The following is a 19,425-nucleotide window of genomic DNA, read 5'->3' as shown; positions in this document are numbered from 1 at the left end:
AGGATTAGGCCAGATACGTGTATGTGTGAGGTCCTGTTCTGGCCTTTGCTCCTCTGACAGGATTGCACAGCATTAGGCCTCATGCACACGACCGTGCCGTTTTTTGCGGTCTGCAAACCACGGATCTTCAAAAAACGGAAGCTGCCTGTGTTGCCTTCCGCAATTAACGGAACGGGCGCAAGCAATATAAATGCCTATTCTTGTCCGCAAGAATAGGACATGTTATATTTTTTTTTAGCGGGGCCGTGGAACGGAGCAACGGAGTGCTGTCCGCATCTTTTGTGGCCCCATTTAAGTGAATGGGTCCGCATCCAAGCCGCCAAAAGGCGGCTCGGATGCGGACCAAAACAACGGTCGTGTGCATGAGGCCTTATACTGATTTATAAGTATGTGTGACCCTAAGAGTCCTGGAATCTACTGAATTAGGGCTCATGCGCACAAATGTATTTTCTTTGTGTCCGTTCCATATTTTTAATTTTTTTTTTTGCAGACCATATGCGGAACCATTCATTTAATTGGGTCTGCAAACAAAAAAAAGCAAGTTATTCAGTGTGCGTTCCGTTTCCATATGTCCGTTCCGCAAAAAAATATGGAACATGTCCTATTCTTATTGTCAGCATTGCGGAAAAGGAAAGGACTCTTGTTATAGGGACCAACTGTTCCGTTCTGCAAAATACAAAGTGCACATAGACGTCATCTGTATTTTTTGCTGATTTGTGTTTTGCGTATCGCAAAATACATACGGTTGTGAGCATGAGCCCTTACAAATCTATAATTCTGTCAGAGTGATATGGTAGATTTCAGGACACTCGTGGTCACACAGTATTGTAAACCAGTATAATGCTGTGCGATCCTGTCGGGAACGGAGTTCAGATCAGGACCTCGCATTCAGCGCCCTCGTGTGTGTCTGGCCTTAGCGGAACCTGTCACCCAGAAGTCACGGATAAACCAGGCAGTGTCTTGTAGGACTAGCTCAGCTGAATGGAATAGCTTTCACATAGCGATTGCTTCATTCAGCCCTTGTGTAAATGAGCTGGTTAATGTGTAACAGGCAATTTTTTAAAATAAGCTGCTGTGTGAATAACTGGGATTATGATTTGTAACTGCCATTTTTGGGTGCTTTCACATATAGTTTTAAAAATGCAGCATGCTGTAACTCGGCATTTTGTTTTTATTCCTTCAGGACTTTATATTTTTTATTTATTTTTGTCTTTCACTTCACGTTGCCATTTAGAAAAAAAAAGCTACAAAAATGTTTTTGTATTTAAAAAAAGAAAAGAAAAACAACTCTGTGCCAAATTCATGTGTGTAAAGGCCCTTTTACAGTTCTTCCCTTGGCAATCTGTATTGGTCAGTTTTCTTTCTGAGCCATTGGGCAGAGAATAGCTGATGTCTGTTCTACATACACAGGACATGGAGAAACAGGGGATCCTGTAGCAGATCTAAGCAGTTTAGATGTAAACCACAAACAGAATTTCCTGGTGACATATCCTACTGTTAAGGGGGGATATTAATCATCAATATTTATGCAAATATCGATAATTAATCATAAATGGGAGGAGCCGTCTATTGATGACTCCGCCCATTTATACCTAAATAAACATAAAATACTACTGATTACCTCTGATTGCCTATACACTACACTGAACTACACTACGTGCGACTTACTATCACTATACTACGGCGGCGACTAGTAAAAACACCATACACTGTATTATGAACAATAAGGAATATTTATTACACAATACAATTATACAAGTCTAACAATATGCTATATCTATATATATATATTCATAGATCAATGGATATGAATATATATACATACAGAAGTACACACCGCAGTATAGAAATGGTACTACAATAAACACAATACAAGCCTAACTACTCTACACAGCACAATCCCAAATTCCACCCCACACACTATCTATATAATACAATAATACATTCGTATCCACACAAATATCAGTAACACACCCGCCTGACTAATCACTGTCCCTATGGGGTACAAGGAGTTAAACACAATGGTGGCTATGCAGGGGTTAATGTTCTGCAGGGATTTATTCACCCACTATATGTAGTCTAATATTTGCTTATAATTATATATATATATATATATATCTATATCAATGGAATAGATATATATATTTATAGCAGCACACAACAATATAAGTAACAATACACTATTTCAGTACTAACTACACTAACACATTCCCAAGTCCTCCCCAACATCTACCTACAATTGTACTAATACACATGCATGCACTTTACCAGCAGCCCACCCAATCCTAACAATATACTATCCCTACGGGGAATAACCAGGGGTTATTACGGAACAGGGGATATGAGGGATCTACAATCCTGGGGGAACACAGGGGATATATGATTATAGGGGGACTCAGGGCAGGAGAGGTTAAGGGTAACCAAGGGTTACACAGCAGGGAGTGGGGGTAATCAGGGGTACTAATAGGGCCACAGGATCAGGGGTACAACAGGGGATACAATAAGGCAAGGGTTTAGGGGATCACAGGATCAGGGGTACAAACAAGGATACAATAAGGCAAGGGTTTGGGGGATCAGGGTGTCCAGTAACACGGAATCAGGGCCCAGGGTACACATCAAGGAAATATAGGGGTTACAGGACCAGGGGTGATACTTAGGCCTTATCCAGGTGGTCATCATGGAGCTCCACTCTCCCATGCGTCTCTGAATCTAGTCTGGTTGCAAGAGAGGGCACCTCTGTCCGGTTCGGGGTTTTATAGCCCAAAAGCAACCCCCTCCTCCTTCCTCAGGCATGTGACATCATAGTGTGCCTTAGTCCCCCCTCCTAGTCCCAAAAATGCTGGGAGTAATGGGCATGGCCATGGGGCAGAGGTGTGGAAAAACAGGTTTTTGATGGCTCTGATTAGAAGGTCCCCTCACAACGGTGCCACAGAGTCTGATTGCTTTGGGCCTGAACAAAAGGGGACTAGATGCTAATCAGCTGTTATCCTACAGGCTATCAGCACAAGTTTTTCTCTAAACAACTCTGTTGATAACAGTTGGAATTGCATATATACATATAACACATACAAAACCGGGGGTATGAATGGGCAGCAATAAGCCCACATACATACTGTCATGCTGACATAAGTGTATATACATAGACACGTGTGCAAATACATACACACATATCTATATATACACACACCCTCACATATATCTGGGGCCAGGAAATATGTGCCCCCTTATATTAGTATATATATATATATGTGTCCCCTTATAGTTAGCATATATTTCCCACAGGGGCCAACATGAGCCCCTGGGGATCACCATGGGCAGACGTGCGCAGATGCTGGGCACATCTGCGCACATCGTCCCATGATGCTATGTCTAATGTATGCACATATATACCATACATGCCCGCACGTGTTTGCAGGCATGCATGGATATATATGCATACGTCTTAACCGTTCCTCAACACCTACAAAAATGACTTACCCACAGGATCGGTGATAAATATATGAGCACGGGGGAGTCCAACTGCTAAGATCCCCTTCTCCCCATGGTACGGATGTAGAGAACAAGAGATCCCCAAGTCCCCTCTCTAAAGAGGTTGTGCACTTTTTGGGGAACATCCCCATCTTTCTCCTGTGAAGGGAAGCATACAGGCTTGCTTTCCAGTGCTGGCTCCCAGCTTCTTGACTACCTGGCCTCACCTGCTCAGCTTGGCTCCATGGACGGAACTTCCTGTTTTGATTCTGCTGCAGCCAATTGCTGGCTGCAGCTGTGAACTGCTCCACTTGCATCATGGCAAAGATTCACGTGACGCAAGAGGAGCTGGGCAGAGCTGAAGCCAGCAGTTGGCTGCAGGGTAGTCAAACAGGAAGTTTACAAACTTGGAGGGAGTTAGTGAAGGGAGATGGCATTGGGAAGCGGGTAACTATACATAACCCCTTTTAAATGAAGCTGTAGTGCACATGTCAGTCCACCACTTCCTTTTGTGGGACTGACTGGGCATTGTCAACATCAGACCCATAGAAGTACATGAAGCAGTGGACTCTGCATTCCAGGGGCTCCCAGCGGTGAGACTCCCCATGATCCATCATTATCACCATTATCGGGCTAACCCGAAGGGATGTGACATGACAAACACTGCGTGAATCAAGTCAGTGGGGCATTTCTAAGCTGATGGCAATCTCCCCTTCTAATGTTTTTATTCATCTTTTTTTTTAATAGCTGGAAATAATGATTGAGGAAAATGTTTCTCTTCCAAGCAATGGCAAATTGTACACAAAGGTAATCAACTGGGTCCAGCGCAGCATATGGGAACATGGAGAAAGTTTGGAATCCTTGATGGATGAGGTTAGTCTTACACAAGTGGTTTTGGTTGCATAGCATGGTAGCAAAACTTTTTAAAACTAATTGAAATTGTCCTTTTATGATGATCAGAGCCCAAAATAAAGAGACTCTGTTTTCAGTAGAGAACTGGTAGGTTTAAAGGTGAGAAGAATTCTTATTTTCCCAATATTTTATTTTCTCTTACAGTTTGTGTAAGTGCTGAGGGTTTTTGTTTGTCCTAAATCACTGTAGTCTTCTTCTAATGTTTTCTTACAGGTTTGCTTGAACTTGACCCCATTATGATGAAACCTACTAACAGATTTTCCTCCCCGTTGATTATCTTTCCATAGGTTATTTAACAAAAGTAGGATACCCAAGACTGAAGAACAATGAAGATACATCAAGGTTAATAGAATCGTAATGAAGCACCAGTCTGCCCTAGCCCTTCTAAGAAAATCCGCTGTGGGCAGAGAACCATGATGATGATTTAACAGTGTTTACTCCTTTTACAGGATCGTGTGCTTTGTATCACAGTCCACATTCTTAGATTATAAATGTCTGAACTTCAGAAGGAGTTTCTAATCTTACTGACACATTTGGGGAACATCTTAGTTATGTTCCACTTGTATGTATCGTAATCTTGTGCAACCTTATGTTTCCACACACATCATAAGAAATACTGACTAAACGTCATTTTCTGGAAGGTCATAGAAAGATGTTCACATTAGTGGAGTCCATGAGCTTGGCACTGATTTCCAGAAATATAGTGCATACAAGTCTGCACAAATCTCCTCAGTTCACTTCCATATAATGTCAGATATTTTCAGAAATAGAAGTCTGAGTGATGCCTAATGGCTTTGAGCTCTATCTTGAAAATTGAAGGTGCTCAGAGGTGAGCAAATGTCCAATATTTCACGTTTCTGCAAGGAAAATGTGTTCTAATGGAAACTTGAGAACCACTTTCAGAAAACATGTACATTTATTGGTAGGCGGCAGTAGACCTTGGCTGAGGAGGTTGTCTCCAGTGGACAACACTTTCTGTAAAGCATTGTTCCATCGATGAGCCAGTGGAAACTGCGTGCAGCCACACATGAAATGAATGGGAGACCAGGTCGTAAGGGCACATTTACATGAGGCCAAGAAAACTAACCTTGTAGAAAATCTGCAATAAATTCACATGCTTTCAGACGCATGTCAATTTTCCAGTTTGTTGCAGATTTTATCTTTTATTTTTTGCTCTTGAATGGGGTGTGGCCATGGCTTAATAATTTAATAAACTTATTTGTACTACGAATGACATTTATAACCTAGCCACAGGTGACAAATGTCTGATCGCTGGAGGTCCCAATGCAGGATCCCTTACTTGTTACTAGAACTGCAGTTCTGGGCCCTCTGTTCCTTATCAATGCATGATTGAAGTGTGAATAGAGCCGTAGACACGTGCACGCTACTGCGCGTTCATTTCTATGGATTTTAAGGAAATGGCTGTACTCGGCCACTAATGCATTAAAGTGGTTGTCCCAGATTTCACTATGGCAATATCTGATCAATGAGGGTTGACACCCAGCCCCCTTGCCAATCAGCCTTTACTGGGTAGCTCTGGAACTTGACAGCTCCATCCTTTGTCTAGTCCTTTGTCTAGTGGACTGAGCTGATTACTACAGCGCTGTTCCCATCCACCAGCTCCGTCCATGAACACAGAGTGCTGGACCCCTGCCAATCAGATATTCATGGTCTCCCCTAAGGATAGGCCCTTCAAATGGAGCTTTAGTGTTCACTCCTGCTCCATTCAAGCTCCTCTTCTGCACATTAGTAATGAGGAGGAGCCTGAACTAGGGTGCAGGGGTCTCCGTAATCAGGTGGTTATCACCTAGGCACAGGATAGGTGATGTATTCGTAGCACAAAGTCTTTGCTTGTGCAGTGCCCCCTGGAGTGGGAGCCGTTCTTTGTGCATATGGATGGAGGTTTTTCATAAGTTTTTTTTTAATTCTTCCACTGCATGAAATGATTGTGCGAAGCCCCTTCTTCTGCCATGTTCCTGCATGCGTACAAATTCCACTTAAACTTGCAAGATTTTACCATAACCTGTAAAAAGACAAGATTGTTTGTTTCCACGCGTAATCTGTGCTTTCAGTAGACCATGTGTTTTTCTTGCCAGTAAGATTTCCTTTTATTTTTACTTTTTATTTTTTTTGCAGAGAATTTTATTGTTTAGCTGTAACTTTTCCTTTATTTGTAGACTTACTGTTCTGTACCAAGATACATTATTTTAAGCTCTTTGTATATTGCTATTTTTTTCCTTCTTCCTCTGTGCCCCATCATATCATCTTGCACAAGAATATCCTATTCTGTTATTGTTCCATCTATGCCCTTTTATTGAGTTTTGGACAACGAAGATATAGAGGTGAAGCTGACGTGAGCCTTTGGGAGAACTTGTGCCATCAGTGTTTTTCCCCCCCAAACTGGAGCCTAAAGACAGTGAAGATGGCAGGAAGTGGAATTTCTGCGGTATAAAACATTTTGCTTATAGGAATGGTATCCATATGGGTATATCTTTTATTGTTTTACAGGTGCAAACATTATATTACTCAGCCGATCACAAGTTGCTTGATGGGAATGTTCTTGGTGGCCATAATGACATATTTTCTCCTGATGAAGATGGTATACAATTGGTTCAGGTACATTTTCCTCAACTTTACAATTTAACATCACCCTTCGTTATAGGGGATCTATCAACCTTGAAAGGAAGGTTTCATCAGCAAATGACTTAGTGGGACACCAACATCTTCTCTGCTGGTCTTTATTTCTCCGGCGCCACCAGAGCATGCGTTAAATTTATGCGGAGGAGTACAACTCTCAGATCTGGCGCATCCTCCTGCTGGCCGTGACAGTCTTAAGAGGCTGCTGTAGATTTCTCTTTATTCATGCCAGAAAACTGATGCGAATAAAGTTAAATGTGGCAGGCCTGATACGCCTCCTCTTTTTCTTTGCCCTTCTAAAAAGTGTCATGAACTGGGTAGAGTCACATATTTTGCACAACAAAGTTTGTCACTTTGACGCCATAAAAGGTGATGAGAGACATTTTTCAGAATTTTTGGTGATTTTTCTTTTTCTTGTTTCTAAAATCCGTCGCTGATTCTTTCAAAAATATTTAAGCTGTGCATGTATGACTATTTGTCCTGTAAAATGACAAACTCCCTGGCAGGGAGTCAGTGGGGTCCATCTAGTGTTGTTAAAGTCCCCATACATAGTGTGTTAATGGCCAATCTAATGTGTATGTGGGCCTCACTGCTTTCCCCCAACAGTTGATGTTGGAGAAGAGAAGCATCAGGCAAACTGTATCAAGAAATGCAACCTTTCAAGCTTACCCCAGAAAGTTCTTTCAGGGTGCCTCTGGATATGTAATTTAATAATCTCAGACACTTTAAAGTAATAGCAACTTTAATAAATTATGTAAAATAGGCAAGTAATCGATAACAATAGAAAAAGTATAAGCTCCAAATAACAATAATGAAGTATAACGATGCTACTGTACTTAAAAACATACTATACAGTAAACGCTGTGAAAAGTTAGTCACTAATACTAAGGCTTAGGTAATAATAATCTGTTAGTTGATCTTACGGTTTATCCTTTAGTTTGCTATTAACATACAGAAACCTCTAATTAAAATTGTTATATATATATGTATATATATATATATATATATATATATATATATATATATATATATATATAAGATGGAAAAATGGGCAGCACTCCGGTCTTGATAGAAAATAGGTGATGTTTTATTCACACCCAAACGCAATGCAGCATTTCAGCCCTCTCAATGGAGCCTTTGTCAAGCTAGTGAACACAGTGCTCTCAACATATTATATAGGTGGAACTCATTACAATAACATGATTGCTCATTAAGAACCTATTCAGTGAACAAGAGTACAAAACAATAAAAGCATGATTCTTTTAAAAAAAATATTAGTGTCTCAATATATGTGGACCATCATAATCTCCACATATTGTACATATATACGAGTCAACTATAAATCAGTGTTACATACATAATTAGTGTTACTCCTCATATATAGTGCAGCTGTGCAAAACAGTGTTAATCGATTATAAATTAAGAGGGACAACCCCACACTATGAAATCCCATGATGCGATCCAATATTGTCGTCCTCTGGCGCGTACTACGCAAGCGCCAGTATACGTCAGCAGACCGCGAGAGTCCGCAACATCCCGCACATACGCACAAAATAGTACGTCAATGCTGGTATGTCTCCAAGATTCGCGGCTTCTCCCCAAATCCAGTGCATGCGCGCGCCAATGGTTCCCACATCAGTTATAATCGCAGCAAGCTACTGCGCATGATCAGGAGGTTAGAGACCCATGTTGTCACTATGTGACCATGGTAACCGTGCTATCGCGTGGTGTAAGTGATCAGTAAATACATGGAAAACATTCACTGCGGTCAGATCCTCAGGCCAATCCAGACCCAGGCTCCGATCACTGCGCCTCCGCTTCCAACGATTATAGACGGGGGCAGTGGGGATGCGGGTGTTACACACAGGCACCCGCAGTCATTTCTGAATGCATGAGCCTATGCGGAATAGGGGACCGGGACATTCTCATATCGCATGTCCCCTGCTCTCCCACCCAACGTCCTCACATATCCCCCTCTGACCCATATAGAAGCACCACATTGTTCCAAAACTGGACATTAATATATACACAGGTCTCGAATCCCCTCATCATATTTTATCATAAAAATGGATATAGGGAGAAATCCACAAAGTAAATATTATATGGGCACAAACAATATATGTAGATCGCATAGAGATTTCATGTCGGGCGATGTCCTCTCGATTAAGACAATGATCTCGTTAAGATAATCTGAAAAAAGGGGTAAGTAAAGAGCACAATCTTATCCCACACACTCTCAGATAAAAGTAAAAAATCCCACTGGTACAAGGTTATGTCACCCTAAAATCAACATTAAGTCCACAAGGTTTTAAAGTTTGCAGTTTGAAAATCCAGTATAGTTCCTGTTGCTTCAGTGTCAGTGACCTTTATCAAACCAAATCTTAAGCTTAATGGCTCTAAAAAACCTGTGTAGATCAAGTTCCAACTGGACCAATTAATACTCTTGAACAGACAAAAGGACAATCCCTTTTCTAAAACATATCTGTTGTATTGACCCCTATACAAATGTCTGTGTTAGAAAAGGGATTGTCCTTTTGTCTGTTCAAGAGTATTAATTGGTCCAGTTGGAACTTGATCTACACAGGTTTTTTAGAGCAATTAAGCTTAAGATTTGGTTTGATAAACAGCCCACTGAGGCCGGGATTGCTGGCCCCGCTAATAGTTCGGAGCGGACACTCACTGATGTACAGCTACATTTAAAAAGTGATTTTACACCAGTCATTAATCATGTGGCGTTCGATACCTTTGTAAATGCGGTCAGACTTGACCTAGAGGCCTTAAAAATGTCAGGTCAGGTTGAAATGTGTGTTAAGAGAAATATGAAATTGGATGAAACCAATGCCCTGAAAGAACTCTCCAATAACCCTTGTCTGACCATTTAAACCGGCAGACAAGGGTGGAGCGGTAGTGGTTATGGACACAACAAATTATGTGAATGAGGTCTATCGTCAACTGAATGACCCAAATGTATATCGCAGACTTTCAGGTGATCCTAAATTTGAATTTTTAAAGAGAATCCTTAAGGTCCTTGACTCTGCTAGAGAAGAGGGTGTGATTGATAAGTTGCACTCCTTTCTTTATGTAGAACGACCAAGAACTCCTGTGATCTACATGTTACCAAAAATTCACAAGTCACTTGTTTCCCCACCAGGCCGCCCCATAGTATCGGGCATTGGCTCACCCTTTTCTCAAATTGCTATCTTTTTGGATAGGATTCTATCACCATATGTCTTAAGAGCTAAATCCATACATAAGGGATACCACACATTTCTTAAACGAGATCAACCAGGTACGACTTCCAGCGCACGTCATTTTAGCATCATTCGATGTGGTCAGCTTGTATACATCTATTTCACATGCTAGGGGGGTGAGTGCAGTCAAGGATTGTTTGGCTGACTCATCTTACTCTATGAAATGTAAGGAATTTTTGATCACACTCTTGGACATCGTGCTCACCTGTAACAATTTTTTATTTCAGGATGAGTACTTTGTCCAATTACGTGGGACCGCAATGGGCTCAAATGTAGCGCCAAATTACGCTAATATTTATATGTCGTATTTAGAGAAGGTGTACGTCTGTTAGCCACCACTGCAGACAAGTTCTGGGGTGGTGGCGTTACATAGACGACATCTTCCTATTGTGGACGGGCTCCATTGAGGGACTACGCCAATTTGGCTATTTTTCTCAATGAGATTGACCCTGAGGTCAAGTTTACACTGGTTTCCTCTGAGACCAAAATTGAGTTTCTTGATGTGACAGTGAGTAGACCGGGTGATTGTTTGCACACTGATCTATTCACTAAAAAAAACGGACAAAAACACACTATTGAGATACGACAGTTGCCACCCTAGGAGCATGGTTAGATCATTACCCTATAGCCAATAGTACAAGGGGAGCAAGAGATGGTGGATAGGCTCAATACTATGGGCCATAGATTTATTGAGAGAGGGTACCCCAAGAAATTGGTGGAACAACACACAGTGAAGGCCATGCAGCAGTCCAGAAAAACTCTATTAGAAAAAGAGGTAAACAAGACAACGGACACTAAACGTATCCCATTTATTACACGGTTCTCACCCCTGAGCAACAAAATTGGTGACATTTTGAAGGGGCATTGGCCCATTTTGGGCAGCAACTTCAAATGCATTCCCGAATTTGCCAATCCCCCAATGTCGTCTTATAGACGTACACGTAATATTAAAGATCAGCTAGTACGGGCAGACATCGGGACTAGCAAGATCTCGTTTAGCACATATTTTGGTGCATCCAGAAAAGGCTGCTTCCCCTGCCATGGGTGTGTGAACTGCCCGCTTATGTTAAGGTGGGCCTCCTTCACACATCCTCAGTCAGGAGAGGAGTATACAATTAAACATCATGTGACCTGTGGTCTCCTCTACGTGGGAGAGACAACATGGGACGTTAAAACAAGATTAAATAACCAGATACACAATTAGGAAAAAGAGACTGGATCTACCAGTGTCCAAACACTTCGAAGAAGTTGGACACACTGAGAAGGACCTACGCTTCAGGGTCATTGACCAGGTCACCATGCCACGACGGGGGGGGGGGGGGGGGGGTGACAGGTCACTGACACTGAAGCAACAGGAACTATACTGGATTTTCAAACTTTGAAACCTCGTGAACTTGATGTTGATTTTAGGGTGGCATAACCTTGTACCAGTGGGATTTTTACTTTTATCTGAGAGTGTGTGGGATAAGATTGTGCTCTTTACTTGCCCCTTTTTTCAGATTATCTTAACTGAGATCATTGTCTTAATCGAGAGGACATCGCCCGACATGAAATCTCTATGCGATCTACATATATTGTTTGTGCCCATATAATATTTACTTTGTGGATTTCTCCCTATATCCATTTTTTATGATAAAATATGATGAGGGGATTCGAGACCTGTATATATATTAATGTCCAGTTTTGGAACAATGTGGTGCTTCTATATGGGTCAGAGGGGGATATGTGAGGACGTTGGGTGGGAGAGCAGGGGACATGCGATATGAGAATGTCCCGATCCCCTATTCCGCATAGGCTCATGCATTCAGAAATGACTGCGGGTGCCTGTGTGTAACACCCGCATCCCCACTGCCCCCGTCTATAATCGTTGGAAGCGGAGGCGCAGTGATCGGAGCCTGGGTCTGGATTGGCCTGAGGATCTGACCGCAGTGAATGTTTTCCATGTATTTACTGATCACTTACACAACGCGATAGCACGGTTACCATGGTCACATAGTGACAACATGGGTCTCTAACCTCCTGATCATGTGCAGTAGCTTGCTGCGATTATAACTCATGTAGGAACCATTGGCGCGCGCATGCACTGGATTTGGGGAGAAGCCGCAAATCTTGGAAACATCCCAGCATTGACGTACTATTTTGTGCGGGATGTTGCGGACTCTCGCGATCCGCTGACGTATACTGGCGCTTGCGTAGTACGCGCCAGAGGACGCCAATATTGGATCGCATCATGGGATTTCATAGTGTGGGTTTGTCCCTCTTTTAATTTATAATTAACACTGTTTTGCACAGCTGCACTATATATGAGGAGTAACACTAATTATGTATGTAACACTGATTTATAGTTGACTCGTATATATGTACAATATGTGGAGATTATGATGGTCCACATATATTGAGACACTAATATTTTTTTTAAAAGAATCATGCTTTTATTGTTTTGTACTCTTCACTGAATATGTTCTTAATGAGCAATCATGTTATTGTAATGAGTTTCACCTATATAATATGTTGAGAGCACTGTGTTCACTAGCTTGACAAAGGCTCCATTGAGAGGGCTGAAATGCTGCATTGCGTTTGGGTGTGAATAAAACATCACCTCTCTTCTATCACAAGACCGGAGTGCTGCCTATATATTATATTATATTTTTCTCTTCTCAAAGATGCAGGGCAAATTACTACTTTTCCTGAGACCAAAACTGGAATAGCGCTTTACAAATGTATGTGTGCATATAGGGATACACACATGATTATCTCCACATGATTTTATATTTTAGCGCTTTAACACTGTACACGGCCATAAAATATGTATTATGCTTCTTTCACACTTGGGCTTGTTCGGCATGCTGCTCCAGCAGGGACACAGCCTGCTGGATGAGTATTAACATTTGCACACGTGTGCTGCCAGAAGTCCTCCCCAGCCTCATTCACTAGAATGGGGACTGGACAAGATGCGGCCACAGCACGGCAAACCTTTGTTATAGATCTTTATAGAAACTATAATCGGATTGCTTCTCTCATAGGCTAGAGCAGTGGTGGGCAAACTTTTTTGTCAACTGAGCCAAATATCGCCAAAACCACGATTGAATTTTTTTTTGAGCCACATTTTTAAAACCTAAAATATATAGGAAGGAAGCGCATGCTGAAGTGAATGGGTCCATGATGCGGGCAGCCTGCATCATGGACCCATATACTTCAGTGGGTCCGGGATATGAGTGCTACAGAGTGCTTTCGTGGTGCTTCTGACTGTGCCTCCGCATCGCAAAAAAGTAGTGCATGCGCTGCAATTGTAATAGACATGTCTGATTTACCTCTACATATCCACAAGTATTTTAGCCTCTGTACCTTTCATACTGCAGCCATGGACGCAGTCATACACGCCCTCTCCACATACATGGACGCAGTCATACACGCCCTCTCCACATACATGGACGCAGTCATACACGCCCTCTCCACATACATGGACGCAGTCATACACGCCCTCTCCACATACATGGACGCAGTCATACACGCCCTCTCCACATACATGGACGCAGTCTTACACGCACTCTCCACATACAGTACAGACCAAAAGTTTGGACACACCTCATTCAAAGAGTTTTCTTTATTTTCATGACTATGAAAATTGTAGATTCACACTGAAGGCATCAAAACTATGAATTAACACGTGGAATTATATACATAACAAACAAGTTTGAAACAACTGAAAATGTCATATTCTAGGTTCTTCAAAGTAGCCACCTTTTTGCTTTGATTACTGCTTTGCACACTCTTGGCATTCTCTTGATGAGCTTCAAGAGGTAGTCCCCTGAAATGGTTTTCACTTCACAGGTGTGCCCTGTCAGGTTTAATAAGTGGGATTTCTTGCCTTATAAATGGGGTTGGGACCATCACTTGCGTTGAGGAGAAGTCAGGTGGATACACAGCTGATAGTCCTACTGAATAGACTGTTAGAATTTGTATTATGGCAAGAAAAAAGCAGCTAAGTCAAGAAAAACGAGTTGCCATTACTTTAAGAAATGAAGGTCAGTCAGTCAGCCGAAAAATGGGGAAAACTTTGAAAGTAAGGGCTATTTGACCATGAAGGAGAGTGATGGGTTGCTGCGCCAGATGACCTGGCCTCCACAGTCACCAGACCTGAACCCAATTGAGATGGTTTGGGGTGAGCTGGACCGCAGAGTGAAGGCAAAAGGGCCAACAAGTACTAAGTATCTCTGGGAACTCCTTCAAGACTGTTGGAAGACCATTTCAGGGGACTACCTCTTGAAGCTCATCAAGAGAATGCCAAGAGTGTGCAAAGCAGTAATCAAAGCAAAAGGTGGCTACTTTGAAGAACCTAGAATATGACATATTTTCAGTTGTTTCACACTTGTTTGTTATGTATATAATTCCACATGTGTTAATTCATAGTTTTGATGACTTCATAGTCATGAAAATAAAGAAAATTCTTTGAATGAGGTGTGTCCAAACTTTTGGTCTGTACTGTACATGGACGCAGTCATACACGCCCTCTCCACATACATGGACGCAGTCATACACGCCCTCTCCACATACATGGACGCAGTCATACACGCCCTCTCCACATATATGGACGCAGTCATACACGCCCTCTCCACATACATGGACGCAGTCATGCACTCTCCACATACATGGACGCACTCTCCACATACATGGACGCACTCTCCACATATACATGGACGCACTCTCCACATATACATGGACGCACTCTCCACATATACATGGACGCACTCTCCACATATACATGGACGCACTCTCCACATATACATGGACGCACTCATACACATACTCTTCACATACAGGGGCGCACTCATACACATACTCTTCACATACAGGGGCGCACTCATACACACAGTCGCCACCTACATGGACACACACATATACAATACACATATATAGACACCCAGCTTTCCTGCTGTGCCTCTCCCCCATACTCTAATGCCTTTGCACTTGTGCCATGCAGGATAGCAGGGAAGCTGGATGACATTTTATGATTATAATTCACCCAGCTTTCCTACTGTACTGCATGTCACATGTGCACAGTCTGGGAAAGCTGAATATAACCGCAGTAGTTCCCCTGCTACTCACATCACTGGTGCAGTTGTGGCAATCCAACTGATGTTCAGCTTGCTGGGCATGGAAGATTGGAAGGGTCAGGCTGCAGGAATCGCGGGTAGAAAAGGGGCAGGGCTATTATAGCTCCGCCCACATCAGGCCGTCCGGTTGCTGGTCACTGTCCAACTGAGGAGAGGGAAAACCCCAGGCAAAAATATAAACCTTTTTTTACAACTGGTCTTGGAGCTCTAGGTCTGAGTTTTACTTAACCTCTTAAAGACTGGGCCTATTTTCATTTTTCCTTTTTATTCCCCACGTTCCAATAGCCATAACCTTATTTTTTTATTTTATTTTATTTTTTTTCTATTCAGAAAAACCCTTTCGCAGGACAAGATGCTTTTTTAATGACACTATTTAGTTTAACATGGTTTGTATTGGAAAACAGGAAATATAATTTCTTTGGTGTAAAATTAAAGAAATAGAAAAAACACAATTCAGCTAAGGTTCTTGGGGTTTTAACAGTGAAACAGTGTTCACGGAGCTAAAAAAAAAAGGCATGACACCATTATTCTGCAGCTCAGTGCAATTGCAGCAATATGAAACTTGTATAGTTTTTATTACTTAAAAAAAAAAAATCTACTTCGAAAAAAATCAAAAATTTTCTTTGCATCACAACTTTTTATATTTCGATCTACAGAGCTGTATGAGGGCTTGTTTTTGCATAGCAAACTCAAATTTTTATTGGTACCATTTTTGTGGTATGTATGATTTTTATTTTATTTTTTATCACGGGGGAGCCGACAAGATGACAAAAAAAAGCGAATCGCAAGTTTTTCTGTGATTTTAATTTTGGTAACCTCTCTTTAGGATAGGTCATCAGTATCAGATCAGCTGGTTGAAGTGAGTGTGCGAGTGCAGCCTTCCCTTGTTAGTTTAACCTGCTCGCCGTTGACCATGCAGCACTAGGCAGGTGTAACTACAAGCCGTCCCATTGAAGTGAATGGGACGGCTTGTAGTTACACCTGCTCACCGCTGCAATGTCGACTGTGAGCAGGAAAACTAATACGGGAATGCTATTCTTCCACAGACCGCGGCCTTCCTTTCAACCAGCTGATCGACGTGGGTGCCGTGTGTTGGACCGCCGCCGATGTGATAATTATGACCTATCTTGAGGATAGGTTATCGGTATTAGACCCTTTAAAAAAAAATTAATAGTTTCGGAAGCTGCAATACCAAATTTTTTTATTTATTTTTTCTATATTTTTATATGTAAAATTGGCTAAGGGTAGAATTTAGACTTAATATTCTAGTGTGTGTGTGTGTGTGTGTGTTTGTTTTTTGAATTTTTCTTTTTGTTTTTTTAATTTTCTTTAATAGCTATTACCCCCCTTAGGGGGCTAGAACCTGCTACCTCTTGATTCCTTGTCATGTTCACAATAGAGTTATGTTAAGGTGAATTATATTCTTACACTGTCCCTGCTGAGTTGTGCTTCGTACGCAGCTGGCAGCTTACCGTGGCAGGCCTAGAAGGCTTTAGCAGCAAAAAGGGTTATGTAGGAGTGGCAATGCTGGATCTTAGGGAGCCCAGAAAGGGAATATATATATTTATTTTCTTTATTCTGATGAACTCCCTGCAGTTTAACCCTTTCAGGACCAATCCATTTTTCACCATAAGGACCAGGCCATTTTTAGCAAATCTGACATGTCACTTTGTGGTAATAACTTTAAAACGCTTTTACTTATTTTGGCCATTCTGAGACTGTTTTCTCGTCACATATTGTACCTCATGACAGTGGTAAAATTAAGTCAAAAAATTTCATTTTAATTTATATTAAAAAAAATAATAGAAATTTGCAAATATCCAAATTTGAATTTTTCTTCTTTTATAATAGATGGTAATAAATCCTAAAATGGTTATTACTTTACATTCCCCAAATGTCTACTTTATGTTTGGATCATTTTGTGAATGCCGTTTTATTTTTTGGGGACGTTAGAAGGCTTAGAAGTTTAGAAGAAAATCTTGAAATTTTTCAGGAAATTTCCAAAACCCACTTTTTAACCACCTCAGCACCCCTAGCTTAAACCCCCTTAATGACCAGACCACTTTTTACAATTCTGCACTACACTACTTTCACGGTTTATTGCTCGGTCATACAACTTACCACCCAAATGAATTTTACCTCCTTTTCTTCTCACTAATAGAGCTTTAATTTGGTGGTATTTTATTGCTGCTGACATTTTTACTTTTTTTGATATTAATCAAAATTGACTGAAATTTTTGCCAAAAAATGAAATTTTTTACTTTCTGTTGTAAAATTTTTAAAATAAAACTACATTTCTATATAAATTTTTCACTAAATTTATTGTTCTACATGTCTTTGATAAAAAAAAAAAAAAAATGCAATAAGTGTATATTTATTGGTTTGAGTAAAAGTTATAGCGTGTGCAAAAAAATAAATTTACGTACTTTGACTTTCTGAGCACCTGTCATGTTTCCGGAGGTTCTACAATGCCCAGACAGTAGAAACACCCCACAAATGACCCCATTTTGGAAAGTAGACACCCTAAGGTATTCGCTGATGGGCATAGTGAGTTCATGGAAGTTTTTATATTTTGTCACAAGTTAGCAGAATATAATATATATATTTTTTTCTCTTACAAAGTCTCATATTCCACTAACTTGTGCCAAAAAATAAAATTTTACATGAACTCTCCATTCCCCTCACAAAATACCTTTGGGGTGTCTTCTTTCCAAAATGGGGTCACTTGTGGGGTATTTATACTGCCCTGGCATTTTAGGGGACCTAAAGCGTGAGAAGTAGTTTGGAATCCAAATGCGTAAAAAATGCCCTCCTAAAAGGTACTCGTTGTACTTTCGGCCCCTTTGCGCACCTAGGCTGCAAAAAAGTGTCACACAGGAGAAGTAGGGCAATGTGTTTTGGGGTGTATTTTTTACATATACCCATGCTGGGTGAGGTAAATACCTCTGTAAAAGACAACTTTTCCCTTCTTTTTTTTTAAATTTTTTTATTATTATACAAAGTTGTCATTTTACAGAGATTTCTCTCACCCAGCATGGGTATATGTAAAAATACACCCCGAAACACATTGCCCTACTTCTCCCGAGTACGGCGATACCACGTGTGACACTTTTTTGCAGCCAAGATGCTCAAAGGGGCCGAAAGTCTGAGTACCTTTTTAGGAGGGCATTTTTAGGCATTTGGATTCCAGACTTCTCACGCTTTAGGGCCCCTAAAATTCCAGGGCAGTATAAATATCCCACAAGTGACCCCATTTTAGAAGGAAGACACCCCAAGGTATTCCGTGAGGGGCATGGCGAGTTCATAGATTTTTTATTTTTTTGGCACAAGTTAGCGGAAATGGAGTTATTTCTTTTGTTTTTGTTTTTTCTCAGTCTCCCTTTCCGCTAACTTGTGACAAAATGTTCAATCTTTCATGGACTCAATATGCTCCTCAGCGAATACCTTGGGGTGTCTTCTTTCCAAAATGGGGTCATTTGTGGGGTGTTTGTACTGCCCTGGCATTTGAGGGTCTCCGCAATCATTCCATGTATGGCCAGCATTAGAAGTTTCTGCTATTTTATGTTTTTCGTTCAGCCTCTGGGCTGAAAGAAAAAATGAACGGCACAGATTTCTTCATTCGCATCGATCAATGTGGATGAAAAAATGTGCAAAAAAAAAAAAGCTGCGATCGCTAATAAAGATCCAAAAAGCTCAAAGTGATCTTTATAGCGCCGCAGCGATTTTGGTGTTTTTGCAGTGATCAGAAAAAAAAACATTTTCTGTCACTGCGGTGGGGCGGACTGAACGCAAGTGTGCGCACAAGATCAGGCCTGATCGGGCGAACACTGCGTTTTTTGTAGAGCCTAAGGTGACCCTAATGTACTGATATAGATCTGAATGCGATCAGTCTTGATCACTTACAGATACTATATAGTACTAGTGCTGATTAGCGACAGCGATGACGCTAATTAGCGACTAATCAGTGACTGCGGTGCGGTGGGCGCTAACTACCTAACAAGTGGCTAACTAACTGGCGGTGATAAGGGACCTTTTAAGCTCCA

The 19,425-nt window shown here is 41.3% G+C and overlaps 1 protein-coding gene and 1 long non-coding RNA gene across 2 annotated transcripts in view; one reads left to right on the top strand and one right to left on the bottom strand.

Moving 5' to 3' along the window:
• Positions 1-19,425, top strand: part of LOC120979705 (influenza virus NS1A binding protein) — a 68,456-nt gene that overhangs the window by 34,628 nt on the left and 14,403 nt on the right. The window contains exons 7-8 of the mRNA XM_040408640.1: positions 4,216-4,341; positions 6,889-6,996. Of these exons, the coding sequence (XP_040264574.1) occupies positions 4,216-4,341; positions 6,889-6,996 (234 nt within the window). The remainder of the gene's footprint in view (positions 1-4,215; positions 4,342-6,888; positions 6,997-19,425) is intronic.
• Positions 4,674-17,462, bottom strand: LOC120979706. Its single transcript, XR_005774363.1, has 3 exons — positions 17,453-17,462; positions 7,026-7,031; positions 4,674-5,108 (listed from the first exon to the last, which is right to left on the bottom strand). It is a non-coding gene; the product is annotated as an uncharacterized LOC120979706 (long non-coding RNA).

Source organism: Bufo bufo, chromosome 9 (assembly GCF_905171765.1).
Source record: "Bufo bufo chromosome 9, aBufBuf1.1, whole genome shotgun sequence".
NCBI classification, from domain to species: Eukaryota; Metazoa; Chordata; class Amphibia; order Anura; family Bufonidae; genus Bufo; species Bufo bufo.
This window is presented reverse-complemented; position numbering and strand designations above follow the sequence as displayed.